Source organism: Siniperca chuatsi, linkage group LG1 (genome assembly GCF_020085105.1).
Source record: "Siniperca chuatsi isolate FFG_IHB_CAS linkage group LG1, ASM2008510v1, whole genome shotgun sequence".
Lineage (NCBI taxonomy): Eukaryota > Metazoa > Chordata > Actinopteri > Centrarchiformes > Sinipercidae > Siniperca > Siniperca chuatsi.
In genome coordinates this window covers 22,261,829-22,278,975 of record NC_058042.1, presented here as the reverse complement: position 1 = coordinate 22,278,975, position 17,147 = coordinate 22,261,829, and the positions used below count along the sequence as shown (strand labels likewise).

The 17,147-nt window shown below is 39.8% G+C and overlaps 1 protein-coding gene across 1 annotated transcript in view; it reads left to right on the top strand.

Moving 5' to 3' along the window:
- The window catches only part of ush2a (Usher syndrome 2A (autosomal recessive, mild)), a 222,921-nt gene that overhangs the window by 33,912 nt on the left and 171,862 nt on the right, over positions 1–17,147 (top strand). Inside the window, 4 exon segments of the mRNA XM_044199324.1 lie at positions 245–459; positions 3,960–4,181; positions 7,961–8,054; positions 16,308–16,503. Of these exon segments, the coding sequence (XP_044055259.1) occupies positions 245–459; positions 3,960–4,181; positions 7,961–8,054; positions 16,308–16,503 (727 nt within the window).

Sequence of the window (17,147 nt, the reverse complement as noted above, 5' to 3'; positions counted from 1 at the left end):
GCAGAAAATTAAAATACCTTTTAATGTCATGCGATGCAAAACAATATCAGCTCTTATTATGGCCTCGAAAATGACTATAGTGAATAAATATGTCTGACACAGTGTCAACAACAGAACATTTAAAGCTTCAACATGGTAGGATTTATTGCATGCCTGTTGTTTTGGATTGCATTACATTGTACATGTGTACCTGCATTGTAAATCTGGTTCTATTCATGCTCACTTGAACCCCTCTTTCCTCCAGGTATTCTACGTTATAATTCAGTTTGGCGGCATCTTGCCTGAGTCAATTCTGATACAAAGACGGAGGCTTGACCTCACAGAACCTGAGGGTGGCACCACCACAGAACAGCCCTGGTTGGACTGGCAGTATATGGCCAGAAACTGCAGTGTGTTTAAAATGCAGAACAATGGGCCTTTACTGAGACCAGACTCAGTCAACTGTCTGCAGCTGCCCAGGTAGATACAATGTGTGAACGCTTGTGCAGGTGTGAAAAATTATTATTATATTATTGACCTTACTGTATTATTATTGACTATACACTGAAATAAAAAGAATAACTATATACTGTACATATTTATATTTGTTTTCAGTTTGGACAATTTGAGAAAATAATTTAAAAAGCTCCAAATTATTTTTTTTATCTACTCAGATAAGTTTGCATCCTTTTCAGCGTCACCAGTCAGATAAAGATAAAGATGCCTGTCCTCGGATTGATCATCCCATTTGAAACTGCCTAAGCTGAAAATAAACTCCTCAAACAGTCTTATTCTGTTTAGGGCATTCTCCCCAGAGTTGAACCACATATTCTCGCTGTATGCTATTGGGTGGTCATGGCCTCCAAGGCAGAGGAGATTACACAGAAATTACTGGCAAGACTAAATAAAGAAGTATATGAACACACACAAATACACATAAACGCACATTTATGCACACACATTTGTGTGTTTGTGCATGTACTAACATGCACGAAACATAAGTCAAAATAAATCAAAGGAAATCAGACACAAACCAGTTAAACACATACAGTTAAAACACACACACTCTGGCACTCTCACAGTGACTAGAGACTTATAAAGCTAACCACCTACAGCGCTGTCTTGGCACATGACCGGTAACAGGCTCTAGATTGGCACTAGAAAGAGAAATGGACTTGGAACATAGTCTTAACATACACACACAATCTCGCACACTAAATCTTGGCATAGCTGCTTGTATCAAGGTCTTGTTTGGCACTAGATAGAACAAGTATGAATAGATCACAGATCATGTAGTCATTGCTTATTTTTCACTTGAAGACAAAAGATATCACATAAAACCTTTCCTGGCACAGTTAGTACGTATTAGTTAAATTGGCATGAGAGCAATTGAACCTCACATTGGCAACATAATAACACACTCAGCACACATTAGTGGTTGATAATTATATCAAAAAGAGCACTGTCTTTGATCTTGCAAGATTTATGTTTTTTATCTTGCAAGATTTATTTAATCCCGCAAGAGTGTTGCCCCCTCTGAGCCTGCTGGAGTGTCTAGCAAGATAAATGTTTAGAAATGCCTCAGTCATTTCAGGTGTTTTCATACCAGTCAATTACAGTACTGCTCCAGGAGTGCTGTTAGCGATCCTTTTGCATCTTGTCTACATGTACAGATAAACAAGTAAACAGGTAATTTTGTGAGATGATCAGCATTTTCCACAGCAATAGATGGCAAGTGAGAGCTGGAACTAAATGAATTTAGATACAGGTTGATTTATGGCTAACATTTAAATTGTTCTCATTTAACTGTTGAAGTCTCTTTTTCCTTAGCTATAGCTGTAACAGTAAAACAACGTATGTGTGGTGCTCATGTTGTATAGTAAATTAAATTATTTACAGCTGTAGTATGACTTTCAATTCACTTTTTATTTTATTTTATTCACTTTTTTCATTTGAAAAAACTTGCTGAATTTAACAAAATGTCTGCAATAGAACATTGTGCTGTGCACTAAATTGATCTTGTTTGCATGATTTTGTTTTGTGCTTTGGATTCTGGCTGAAATGTGTGCTGCATGTAAATATACTTATATGCATATACATATCTTTTTTTGTTATTGCATGGAATAAGTTGGATCTTTTAGGTCCAACCAGGTTGTTTCAGGTCCACATGCTTCTACTGTAATATTCTTTGCACTACTCAACTTTTATAAAGAGGTTTGCCAAGTAGCCATTATCTCAAGTCTAACTAGCTAATTAATGACCTGTCAATTGCACATCACAGGCAACACAAAGGGGGTAGCAGTTTTCTATATTTGGAAACATTTCCCATGTGTGACCTAACAATTTGTGTTCAGAATTACCCAGTTACACCAGAAAATGAAAAATTAAAAAATTACATTAGTTGCAGCAGTTTGGTTGTCAGTTAGTTTGGTGTTTCAAACTGCAGGGTTTCCCCCAGGAAATTGGTTAGCAGAGGTGATTAAGTGCCTGAATAAGTGTGTGTGTGTGTGTGTGTAGCTGCCATCAGGTATGTTTCAAACACGTTTTTATTACCTTATCCATTAATACGTAAGCAATCCAAACTCTGAAACACTAAACACATATTCACAAACACACAGGACAGCAAAATAGACTCATGTGGACACACCTATATACACATACGTTATGTTTGCAACAGTATGTGCGATAGTGTGTACACTGTGCTTATTGTATGACAAAAGCTAGACCAACACACACACAAATACATGCATAAGAGAAGTGACTGGAATAGGTCACAACCTGAAGGCAAAGAGAAGGAGGCTGCTACGGGGAGAGAAAAGAAGGAAGTAAAGAAGAAGAATGTCAAGGTTAAGGCAGAATAATAGTAGTTTTTTTCTTTGCCATGGTATGTAATGTGTGTTCGCTGTGCTGTAGTCTTTGCTGTACACTATAGCCTGACCAATACTAGACTTTTGATGATGATACTGATAAAGATATTTTGAAGTTTGAAAAATCGAATAATGACATATCAGCTCATAGTAAAAAACATTTTTACATACACATATAACATAAATAACTATCTTGATACGGATCTCTAAGATTTGTTTTTTTTAAAGAGTTATGACCAAGATATGTACTAAGCGGGACATTTTACAGTTGAAAAATCTTGTCATTGCTCTCTCGTGGACAAACTGTGTAATGGCGACAATTTTTCTAAATTTCTCCAACCTACTTTGGCATTTCTATACTGCAATTTGTTTTTACTTATCAGTCAACATATACACCATACCTGCCAACAATAGGGGGGTTTCTGGGGGCGGCGGGCTGCCCTGCCCTCATTTTGACAACAGCTAACGTTAACTTAGCTGGCTGTCTGCCTGTGCAGAGAGCAGCTGCACACACGCCCCTTGAATCAGGGCGTGGGTAGCCAGGTTGCCGTGACAGATGGGTTGAAATTGTATGTAGTGTGTGGATTGTGTGTGTAGATTGTGTTTCATAGACAATCTGGTAACTTGGGTGACGTCAGACAAACATCCAAAACTTGGATCCGTGTATTCCGGTGTATTCATAATAAAGTTTGAGGGCCATGCAAATAACAGGAGTTTCCCAGGACAAACAACAAAACGGGAGGGCGCTGGGAGATGGCCTTGAAATACGGGAGAAACCCGGGAAAAACGGGAGTGTTGGCAGGTATGAGATACACCAATACCAATATATCTCCAATAAGCTAATATTGCCTGATATTTTGGCCTGGCTGAGTTATCGGTCCAGCTCTGTTGTACACCACTTATTACATCTGAAGAAGAAGTTACTACACCATAGCAACACTGCAAGTTGAGATGTGACTAACATTTCCTAAAAGATAAAAAAAAAATGTCCTCTCCAACATGATCACCAAACATACATTTCGTTGAAATTTATTTTTTTTAAATCATATGTTTTAGGGTTTTTTTGCTCTTACTTAATTGGTTTAATGTGTGTTTATGTTTCCTGTGTTCCAGTGATGTGCCCTACTCTGGAGGTAACATCATGTTCAGCCTGCTGACCCCAGAGCCAAACCCGAGGCCAGGCTATAATGACTTCTACAACACTCCTAGCCTACAGAAGATGGTACAAGCCACCCAGGTCAGGATATACCTGAGTGGACAATACCACACCAGAGCAGCTGGGGTGAACCAGCGACACAGCTACTATGCCATCAACGAGATCACCATCAGTGGCAGGTGAGGAGTTCTGAAAGTTCCTGATGGTGTTTGAGTTGCAGTCATGATAAATGATTTCATCTGGATATGTAAATCTGTGGTATGTCTTGAAAAACTTGAATTACACACTAGTTAATGTAGATGAACTACAATATGTATGTGATAATTTTGTTAGTTAAGTCACTCCTGTCACTTGTCAAAATTTTATTTAAGTGGCAAAATGGTTTGAAAGAAACACTTGAAGATCTTTTCAGTGTTGATTTTTAAAAATGTGTGAGCGCAGTTCGACATCTAGAAAAATATTTTGACACAGACTATTGAGTTTCAGCAGAGCTTTCTGGGAGTAATTGTGAACACATCTCTTCATTAGACAGAGTGACTGTTTTTTATGTCTGTGGTAATTATAGGATTATGCAGGAGGCAATCATCTCTAACTCTTTCTCTCCCTCCTCCTCCCTCTAAGCTGTTTTAATTAGTAGCTTGTTACAGTGAAGTAGGAGAAACAGAGATTTAGAGCTGCTGAAATCTCATCTGTGAATTCTTCATCCCTCCCCGTCTCCCCCCTCTATTTCATTCTTTTTCCATCTTTCTATCTCTTCTCTCTTCATTCTTTATAATGCATGTAAATAGGCGTATTGGCAAGAGAGAATACACTCAACTTGAGTATGTGTCTTTGTGTATGTCTGCACTCATGAACATCGATTGTCCTACGTGTTAGAGTTCCTCTTACATTACGTTACTGCATTAAATTTTGGCAAAGAAATGTCATCTTTTTCCTAAAACTTTTCAGCATTTAAATATAGCAAGTGGTTTTCATAGCCCGACCATTAGCGTTTAAAAATCTGATAACAATATATTGGTCTTTTTTTTTTTTACACACATAACGTAAGCAAACATTGATAAGAATCCCTGAAAACTATGTACTGCTGAGCGGCAAACATCAAACATGTCTTTGGCATTTCTGCACTTCTCTTGTTACTTATTAGCAGACACATACGCCGATACCAATATATCTCCAATAAGCTAATATCGGTGGACTACATTTTGTGTAGACGTAATCTGAAAGAGACCAGTGACTGTAAAGTAGTGGTAGGGGAGAGTGTAGCCAGACAACACAGGATGGTAGTGTGTAAAATGTCTCTGGTGGTGAGGAACATGAAGAAGACAATGGCAGAGCAGAGGACGAAGTGGTGGAAGTTGAAAAAGGAAGAATGTCGTGTAGTTTTCAGGGAGGAGCTGAGACAGACTCTGTGATCAGGGAGACAGGTAGGAGGGTACTCGGTGTGTCATCTGGAAAGAGGAAAGCGGACAAGGAGACTTGGAATGGTGGACGTGGTGGAACGAGGAAGTGCAGGAGTGTATACAGAGAAAGAGGTTAGCTAAGAAGAAGTGGGACACTGAGAGGACTGAAGAGAGTAGACAGGAGTACAGGGAGATGCAGCGTAAGGTGAAGGTACAGGTGGCAAAGGCCAAACAAAGAGCATATGAGGACTTGTATGCTAGGCTGGTCACTAAAGACGGAGAGGTGGATTTGTACAGGTTGGCCAGACAAAGAGATAGAGATGGGAAGGATGTGATTAAAGATAAGGATGGAAATGTATTGACAGGTGCCGGGAGTGTGATGGGAAGATGGAAGGAGTACTTTGAAGAGTTGATGAATGAGGAAAATGAAAGGGAACAAAGAGTAGAAGAGGTGACTGGTGTGGAGCAGGAAGTAGCAAAGATTAGCAAGAGTGAAGTGAGGAGGACGTTGAAGAGGATGAAGAGTGGAAAGGCAGTTGGTCCTGATGACATACCTGTGGAGGTATGGAAGTGTCTAGGAGAGGTGGCAGTAGAGTTTCTGACTAGTTTGTTTAACAAGATCTTGGAGAGTGAGAGGATGCCCGAGGAATGGAGGAGAAGTGTACTGGTGCCAATTTTTAAGACCAAGGGAGATGTGCAGAGCTGTGGCAACTACAGAGGAATAAAGCTGATGAGCCATACAATGAAGTTGTGGGAAAGAGTAGTGGAAGCTAGGCTAAGGGCAGAGGTGAACATTTGTGAGCAGCAATATGGTTTCACGCCTAGAAAGAGTACAACAGATGCAGTATTTGCTTTGAGGATGCTGATGGAGAAGTACAGAGAAGGCCATAGGGAATTGCATTGTGTCTTCGTAGATTTAGAGAAAGCATATGACAGGGTGCCGAGAGAGGAGCTGTGGTATTGTATGAAGAAGTCTGGAGTGGCAGAGAAGTATGTTAGAGTGGTGTAGGACATGTATGAGAGCTGTAAGACCGTGGTGAGGTGTGCTGTAGGTGTGACAGAGGAGTTCAAGGTGGAGGTGGGTCTGCATCAAGGATCGGCTCTGAGCCCCTTCTTGTTTGCCATCACTAAGGGTTTACAGGTCCCTGTTACTGTCTCAGCTGACCCTACAGCTTGAATTGTTATTTCTATGTTTTTTGTGTACATGGTGAAAGCACATATAAACACAGCAATTGGACGGGTTAGAAAGCTTACGTTTATGTTAATTTAAACAGGGGACCAAATAATTCAAAAATGTGCAAAAATTCAGAACTGGGTCTCCATAGGCCATTAATTTGTAAAAGGAAAGTCAACTTTTGATGGAGAGAGACTCCTTTTATTTATCTTTACTGCCTTACTTTTGTATTGACTAAGTTTGAGTTTTTGTAGGTGGTGCTCTTCTTTTTCGGTGTGGTGGATATCACTGCTCATTCGCTGTTGTTTCTGTAAATTTAAAATGAACAACTTTTTGTGTGCCAAATTTTTCTCAAGACAGACATATTTACTTACAGGTGGTTAGAGCAGCTTTCTGAAAATTTTAATCATAAACCCAACATTATTACACATTATTACCCCATTTAGGTATGTCATAATATACATGTATTTAGTTTTATGACATTTTACCAGATAAATAATCTTCTAAATTGTTTTGGTATATGAGCTGGATAAGTTACAATGTAGCAATTTTCTTGTCACTTGTTTCAGTTATATATTAGTGAATCAAATCATTGCTAGATATCAAAGGCAATGAAGCTAAGACTTGTAGGATACCAGAAATCTGAAATACTGCACACTTTTAATTTGATTAGAAAGAGAGAAAATCATCAGAGCTTACATGCTTCAGATTTGATTAATCTAGCCAGCTTGTAACAGAAAGTGGTATAAAGAGAAAAAGAGGTGAAAGGATACACAGAGGGAACAATTTGAAAGAGAGAAAGCAACTTAATATCTAAATAAATAATTAATTGACAGTCCTGCAGTGCATGTGCGTGTGTGACTGCTTGCGTACCTATCCAACAGTGGATCTTGGCATCGTTACACACTCACCAACAGTGAACTGGCAAGTCAACAAGGGCATTTTGGAGGTCCACTGCTAAAATCATGTCTAAGACCCTTTTGTAATCTTTTTTTATTTAGTAATATTGAAATGTGCATGTGTGTGAGTGAGTGAGTGAGAGCGAGAGAGAGAGAGAGAGAGAGAGAGAGGGCCGTGTGCTACCTGTTATGTTGCTCTGATAATTCTCAGGATGGCATTTATTAATGTTGAATGGGAACTTCCTAATGGCACTACTGCTGTTCCATTGACGAGGGGTGGAGGAGGTGGCAAAAGAAACTCTGAAGGAGGGAGAGCTTTTGTCATGTTGTTTGCTTACCTTTTTGTTGTAACATTTGTTTTTCTTTTTGCATTGTAATAAGAAATTAAATATTTGAATTATCAAATTTGTACAATGCAGTTTTGAGGTCCTCCCAGTGTTTATCTTTCTCTCCTTTTTTTTTCCTTCTCTCTGTCATCTGGCCAGATGTGAGTGTCACGGCCATGCAGACCACTGTGATACCAGTGTAACGCCATACCGCTGTCTGTGTCTGCCCGAGAGCCACACAGAGGGAAACAATGTGAGTAACAAACATGTAATCACAAAAACTTTGTAATGTTAACCTCATTTGTAAGTTTGGTGGTGGACCTCACACATCCTGTGTTAGTGTTTTATACAGTATGTGTTGTGAAGGTATTAGAGGATCATGTTGACACAAATGTATTACACTGGTTTGCTTTCTCTGAGGATTTTTATTCCCAGTTATCAGCATTAGATCCAGATATTTGGCATCAGATGGCTCATATCATGTTCAAGCATATAAACACACACACACACACAAACACATACTGAGCACAGAGGAGTTCCCCTGGGGAGAATCTCCTCATAGTCTGAATTAAGCAGTTTCCTTCTTAACAACATAGAGAGGACTTCCCTAATAAATTAAACACACACACAAACACTATTTTTTAGAACCATTCCCCTGCAGAATATTTTTTCTTTCTTCTTTTTGACTAGTTTTATTCTAGTGTTTTATTTCTCATTTGCTGAGAAATTGATTAAGTGACCCATGCTGTATACCAGCAGTGCCAGGCAGTTCTGCTTTTAACCTGACATTTTGGTTAATGGATAGCTATCAGTGTGGCCAGGCTGCTAAGTAAGGCAGTACACTGTATGTTGTTAAAGTTGTAAATAACTGACAGCTGGCATCAGCCCTGTTGGCGCAGGACTCCTATAAGGGCTGTGTGATTTATGATAACTTTAATATGTGGTGTCTGCCACACAGTGACCCAAATCTCAGACATTTTCAATTAGATTTAGAGTAGGTCACTTCTAATAAGTCTAGTCACTTGTTTTTACATTTCTTTACTTTGTTGGGAAAAAAGATCCATTTAAACCTGAAAAGACTAACTGAGCTGTCTGAATGCTAACTATGAAAATTAAATGTGGTTTTTATGTTAACAAAATGATACAATTGGAGAGAAAAAAAGCCTTTGACTGAGTTTGAAGTCTATGTGAAATAGTACAATCCTACATCAACCAGCTCGTAGTGCATGATGGTTTACAGTTGGGCTAAAATATCATGTCAAAAGTATCATATTTTCTTGCACCACCAGTGGCACCCCCAGTTAAACCAACCAGCGAGTATTCACACACTGGTATGCTACAGAATGTTAGTTTCCGATTTGATGTCATTCTAGTTTGATGTTAACCACCACCTCAGGACCAGGCCTTTGCTTGCAACAAAGCTAATACAACTTGCCAGGTAATAGTAGGCATCACCCCAACAAAGCCTCTAGTCGGTCAGCAGTGAAAAGTTCAGTATGACTGTTCCACCTCACTGTAGCACAGGACTGCCTGCATTATTCACTACTTATGTATCATTCATACACCCGCGTCTGCATATTTTTTGTGTGTGTGTGTGTGTGTGTGTGTGTGTGTGTGTGTGTGTGTGAGAGAGAGAGAGAGAGAGAGAGAGAGAGAGAGAGAGAGAGAGAGAGAGAGAGAGAGAGAGAGAGAGAGAGAGAGAGAGAGAGAGAGAGAGAGAGAGTTTCAAACAGAGGCGACAGAGGACATCAGTGAAGTACAGCTGTCAACCAGCAGCTGCTCAATTGCTTGTCTTGCTCACTCTCAAACTCAAATAACAAACACCTTCCTATACACACCCTTTGTATTTATTTGTTTTTATCTTACATGAACTCCAAACTAAAATAAAAGTTATCATAGAAAGGGCTTCTACACACACACACACAATAATTGAACAATGTCAGGTACATGCCATCATCCAGAGTAATGTAGAAAAAAAATCTGCCACTCTCTTTTCCTCTTTGTCACCTGCTCTATTTCTCTTTTGATACACCACTTTTCTCTTTCCTCTCTCTAGGTCCCTGTCCCACCTCCATCCACTTCTCTTTGTCAATCTCTCTCTCTCTCTCTCTCTCTCTCTCTCTCTCTCTCTCTCAAACTTTGTCTTTCTCTCCCGGGTCTCAGTTTAAATAATGTCTCAAATCGACTAGAACAATGACATTCCCACAGTATGCATCTCTAATCAGCTCTCTTTCGCTCTCTGTTTGTCTTTCGCTTCATTTCACTCTACTCCCCCTCACTATTGCCTTGCTTTCTAAGTATTTAATTAATTTCTGTTTGCCTCTGTTTCTAATGTTTCATCCCTCTCTTTTCTCCATTTTTCTTACTGTCTCATGTCTTTCTGTCCTCCTGATCTGTTCCTTTCCTTCTCACTTGTACATACAGTAGTTGTTTTGTGTTAGAGAGATGCAACGGAAATAAGCAATATGGATATATTTGTGTGTGTGGTTGTGTGTATGTTTTATGTAAATTAATCTCTACTAGAGCTACCCTTCTGTGAAAGACATTAGTGTGTAAAGGAGTGTGTGCAATACGTGTATGTGTCTGTCCTTTTTGTGATCATCTGTGTGTGTGCACGTGTGTGTGCCTGTATGCACTTCTCCCAAACCTGTCCATGTCATCTCTCTGAGTGAATATTCAGGACCTTTCTTCTGTCTCTGTAATATTGGAGCATAAAAGGCTGTGGGGAATATTAGTGTTAAATATTGCATGTGTTCTGTTGACTTGGATCGACCTAGCACCATGACGGATGTTGTACTAATCTGCAGAATTTCCACAGTGACATTAAAGTGACAGAAATGCTCAGACATGTGTCAAGATGATCAACGGGGGCCTTGGAAGACACACACTTAAAGTCTCACACACACACACACGCACACACACTCTCACTCTGTCTTTTGATTCTTTCTTATGTGCACTCTGTGTCAGACTTGATCTCTCACTCTGTCTCTGTGCGTCTCTCCACAACTGATGGATTCAGTCAAGTCTGAAAGCTATATCATATATTGTATTGTGCATCACGTCACACACACTCTATTTTCAGTGTCAGTGGATGGTTCAGAATAGCGTTTTTTGGGGGCATTTAATGTTGTCCGATATTAGTGTTACAGAAGTAAAAATATATCATCTCGGTAAGATGCAAAAACAGTCCACAATACCTTTCTTTTAAACCAGCTTGTGTGTTTCTTAGTCCACACCCTAAGGCACGAGGGATAGTAGCATCAGGCTGTGTGCAGCTGTAGGCTGATTTGACTGTGGACTTGACATCATTGAACAAATTGTGTGTTAATGTGTGTGCATGTGTTTATGTGAGTTGTTGTCACAAGAGTTAAAGTCAAGCAGTGAGAATTTTTAAGCCTTAAATTTAGGTGTAGTATAAGATTAAAACCAACCGAAGGTTAGGATTATGCAGAGGTATCTGAGTTTGATGAATTTCAGGTTGATGTGACGGTGTAGTCCCTCATTCGTCCAGGAGTGTTCTATCGTAGAAAAGGTTTCAGTTGTAGTCATCTGGACACTGTTTTCAGAATAAAGACGTTTCGGCTCCCATTCGGAAGTCATTCTCAATTGTGGAAAAAATGGGACGGGAACTAGAAATTTAAGCTACTCTGTGTTACATAAGCCCTGCCCTCAGGAAGGAATCTACCTGAGTATCTCTTAATAACTAGTTTCACCTGAAACTGACCTAATTGTTTCCAAGATGGCCCAGTAATCAGTAATCAGGCCTATTGTTTTCTGGCTGCACCTACCTCATCACTGTTAAGTACCTGATTAGCATGTGATTGGTGTGACCAAGGTGTTAATACACTGTGATAGACTTTGGGCTAAAGATTAAATATCAGACCACCATTTCTGTTCAAAGAGGGGTTCTCTTTTTTCACTTCTTTTGTCTCCATTCCTTATGTATCTGGACTGTCTGAAAAACTACAAAGGATCTTTAGACAGTTTAGAAACTCGTTCACCCTAAGGACAAGTTGCCCACACAAAAACAGAGCAATGTAGTCTACTCCATTCAGTGCAGTGAGGAAAACTGCAAAGAACATTATATAGGTGAGACCAAACAGCCACTTCACAAAAGACTTTATCAGCACAGACGACATGCTAACTCAGGATTACAGAGCGCCGTGCATTTGCATCTAAAAGCTACAAACCACACATTTGAAGACAGCGAGGTGAAGATTCTAAGTAGAGAGAAGAGTTGGTTTGAACGGGGTGTCAAGGAAGCCATTTTTGTGAAAAAAAGAGAACCCCTCTTTGAACAGAAATGGTGGTCTGAGATTCAATCTGCCCAAAGTCTATCACAGTGTATTAACACCTTGGTCACGCCAATCACATGCTAATCAGGTACTTGACAGTGATGAGGTAGTTGCATATGAAAGCTTCAGGTGAAACTAGCTATTAACAGATACTCAGGTAGACTCCTTCCTGAGGGCAGGGCTTATGTAACACAGAGTAGCTTAAATTTCTAGTTCCCGTCCCATTTTTTCACAATTGAGAATGACTTCCGGATGGGAGCCGAAACGTCTTGATTCTGAAAACAGTTTCCAGATGACTACGACTGAAACCTTTCCTACGACACTGTATGTGTGTTTCTGTGTTTGAATCTGTGATAGATATTGATGGCTTGTGATGTTAAGTAGCATTGTCCAGGATCTCTGTTGCTAAAGTCTGCCTCAGCAGCAGATTTTCACCTATGCTGGGGTTAACTGGGTTAACTTCAGATACACACAATATGGGCGTCTACACACACAAACATGCTCACACACACACACCAGTGGCACGACCTTTCCAGTGAGAGCGTGAAATTTGTCATGGCATTTAGGATAAGATGAGTTGCCCCAGCAGATTACACACACACACACACACACACACACACACACACACACACACACACACACACACAGATGCTTGTGACAGGCCATCTGAATGTCCACATATCCATTAGAGTAGGCTCCTCACTCAGCAGGTTTTGTCGAAACTTTCAGAGTGAAAATAAGATGTTATCTTTTACTCTGCAACACAGTCCACCACATGCACACACTAACACACGTTCATATTTTTCATGCATTGAACCAGACTTGCAAAGACATATTTGGTAAGCTGTATACAAGGTTTAGAAAAATGTTTTTCAGTGATATCCACATATATATATTTTTACTGTGTGTGCAATTAACAACTTTGTCATTTTATAAATATACGAGTAACTGCGTAACTTGCACTATATACTGCTTTCTTCTACTGGATAATAATGTCCTTAATGGCATCTTGTTCTTTCACCATTCGTTTACTTTACTGATTTAATTCTAGCTGAAGTCTTAAAGTCTAGTTAGAAGAAGTCTAGAACAGTCTGTAGCATCTCACTTGTTTTAATCTGTCGCATCGTAATTTGTCGTGAGATGACAGTGTGTTCTGCAATGAAAAGTTGGAACAAATGTTTAAAGAGTCAAGAGTCAGACTATTGATTAAGTACTGACAGAGGTGCCTTGTCATCAGCAGAACAAACTGAATAACTTAGTTTTCTAATGTTCTTCTTAGCTACAGTACAGTTATAGAGGACCGGCCATTTGCAGAAAAATAAACCCATGTCCACCCAATCTATAGCGTCCTTTTACTGCTGGTACTGTGTGCAGACGATGGAGCTCCATCAAAACCTTTTGTATGAAGAAGAGAATGAACGTGTGCAGTTTTCCCAAACACCGGTCCCTCGACTAATTAGCAGGCTGGGAGAGAGGGAAGGTAACGCAATGTTGAATGAAAAGAAAAGAGACGGAAGAAAAAATCCTCTCCCTTTCATTTGGTATGGTAATATTTCCTGCTCACATACTCACCGTGGCTATGAGAACAAGCAGTTGGGGGACGGTAGAGACAGGGGGACGCGAGTGAGGAAGGGGAGAGGTGGAAAGCCCGGAGAGATGTGCATAGTGATTTGTTTCAGAAAGAGAAGAGATAGAAGAGGAAGGATGGGTGGGAAGATGGAGGAGGCACAGAGGTAGAGGAGACGAAAGAGGAATGAAAAGGGAGGGAGATATGGGAGAGGAGAACTTACAACAGCTCGCTCTTCCACTCATCCCCAGCGGATGAGACGAAGAGTGAGATGTAGCGAGAGCTTTCTGGTCGAAGTGCAGAAAGAAAAGTACCTTTTGATATGTGAAACGTTTTGGGGGACAGAGCTGCAGATAGACAGGCAGACAACCACAAAGACAGATGGGCAGGGGAAAAGCAGCACGGACAAACAGAGAGGCTGGTAGTTACTGTAGGTATGAGATCAGATAGATTTAAAGCCAAACAGCATGACAGACAGAGAGAACAAACAGGAACATGCAAACATCCCAGCACTCCTGTGGAATTACATGTCCCAAGACACACTCTCCTGTCTGTGTGTGTGTAGGTCTTTACACGCTTGTTTCTTTTTGTCTCCTGTGTTTCTGTGTGTTGGTATGTGTGTGTATACATTATGTCTCCAGAGAATCTCCTGCTGCTTCATTAGATCCTGTTAATAATCACCCAACAGGGAGCAGTGCTCTGGACTCACACACACACATACGCAAATATACAGATATGCAAACCCTTTTGATCTTGTTCGTTCTGTGGAGAGATAGTGTATTTGTCTTCTTAAATCTTCTTTGTAAACAAGCAGACAGTCCACTTTTCCCTACTGTTTTCAAAATTCTCTTTGTTAACGTAATCCTGTTTGGCCACTGCAGCAGCAAAATTTAGAGATAGTATCAAATTAGAAGAAGCAAATACCTAAAATGTAATGTGGTGTACACATGAATGATGTTGGAGTTAAATTAATGAAAATATAGTAATGAATTGAACAAAATTGTGTTAGGACTATGTGGCACTGTAATTTGCTGTCTAAATTTTACGTGTGATGTGATACATATTCCTGCCTGTTCCATTGATCGACAGTTAATGCACAGAGTGCATACATACACACAATGCATTTTGGTGAGAAACACTGAATATGAACATGATAAACTCCACAGGGCACCATTAACAGCAAACATTTTTTGATAACATGCATATGATTTTGTGTGATTGTATATGTCTCATCCAGGGCCTTGTGTTGTGTTGTAGCTACACATGGGGCCTTTTGTCTTCTTCACGTACTAACATTAATTTTATTTGTGATCTTATTGTCTTCCCTCTTTCTTTGTCATGTTCTTGTTCCGCCCCACATGTCTTGCTCACACACTTGTGGATTGTTTTCTCTGTCTCATACTTGTCTTTCTGTCACTGCAGTCTTAATCTTTAAAACACAAAGGCAATTTTTTTCTCATATCTGTTCACTTGGGTTTCCTGCGTTTTACCCTACCTCCTCTCCCTTTTCTCTCATATACAAAATAGGAGCCTTTTCTCCCTATTTCCATCTACACTCTCCCCCCCCCCCTCTCTCCCCTGCCTTCCCCCCTCCTCTGTGTGTCATACATAATGGGCCCAGTGCAGGTCTGCATGTGTCACACATGGGAGGAACTCCTGTGTTTTTTAATACATTTTTAATCCCGCCATTTGATGCCCCCCTTGTCCGCCATAATTTGTACTGACTGCTGAACAAAATCAAAGGGCTTTTACTTGCTGCTTCTCGCCTCTGCTGCTCTGTGCTACAGAAAAATGCATTTTTTATATCACTTTTTTCCCTTCCTCACCTTAGTATGTTTATTTTGACATGAAAGTGGGCCTGTGTGAGAGCCCTGGCTGTTGCAAGTCACTCCTCATTAGTGGTCTGATTTCCCTATGCTCTGTGTGTGTGTGTGTGTGTGTGTGTGTGTGTGTGTGTGTGTGCGTGCGTGTGTGTAAATGTACTGGCTCCTTATTATATAGTAGAGAATACCTCTGTGTTTTCCATTCAGTTATGAGTATTATTCTTCTCTCTCTTTAGATTTAGATTTACACGGGCTGCTGATTTTTCTCTCTTTATATTCTCTCTCTCTCTCTCTCTCTCTCTCTCTCTCTCATTTTGTCTCTCTCTTTCTCTGTGTCTGTCTCATTCTGTGTCTTTGTTCCATAAAAGCAAGCATTTCACTTGTCATGGGACCATTTTTCTATGCACACACATGCACACAGTTATTTTCACTAAATGCACATTTTATGACCTTTTTATATGCTATTGCTTAATGCAAGTGGTTATATACATTCCTAATCTCATGTCAAAGAATGCTTTCACCATCAAAGCTGTAATTAATTTAAATGTGTATGTTGTATTCTCACAGACAGCGAAGCACTTTGGATTATTGTCTCAAACTTGCTTACTGTGTTTGGGTCCTTTTTCATGTGTTTCCAGTTCTGTATCTATGTAAACTTCGTAAACTATTACAATTTCTGTGAGCTGCTAAGTAATTGAGTTAATTCTTATAACATTATGGCATTATATCCAAACAGTATGTTACATTATAGTATAAATAAAGAAAGTATAAATAAAGAAATGTGTCTCTATTTATATACTGTATGTAACTGTTTTCTACAGTGCCAACGTTGTGCGCCCCTCCACAATGACAAGCCATTCAGGTCGGGTGACCAGCTCCAGCCTATGAACTGCCGGTCTTGCCAGTGTCACGGCCATGCCCTCTCATGTTATTACAACGTCTTAGCCGATGACCAACCAGATGAGCACTATCGAGGAGGAGGAGGTGTCTGTGACAACTGCATGCACAACACCACGGGTACAGTGTTAGCAACATAAATTAGCTAATTATCTTTTCACATTTTACAAGAACTAAATAAATATAATTTTAAAAACGGATTTTATGTTTCTTAATCAGCCTTAATGTTATAGCTCTTTGAAACAAGATGTTGAGCTAGAAAATATCATTACTTTGAAGTGAGTGCTATGTTAGTATTTATGGTCAGCCATGTAAAGAGAGATGGTTTCAAATGTAGTAGTGAGTGTAAGTGAGTGTACAATTTATGTAAAAACAGATACAGACGAATATAGTTTAACACAAGTCTGTATTACTCAGTTCCAATAAATACAGGTACTGTGCATGGACTCCTTAATCCTTACTATTGTACACCTTCTCAGTGGTAGTAAAGGGAATAAAAGGGTTATGAAATTGATTAGAAGTGATGGCAGTGGTCATTTGGAGGGTGGTTATAAAGGGTTTCATGTTGCTTATATATTGGCACATAGTGCCTTAGTCACATGTGTGTCAGTCACATTTTCATGATTCTGCAAAACCACTTTCCCAATGAGACAAATAAGGCTTGTCTCATTGGACCTTTGAACAGGAACAAATCTCTTGATCTCTGTGTGGTTTCTGCCTATTCCTTTAGCTTTCTTGCTCTCTGTCTCTCACCCTGTTTCTGT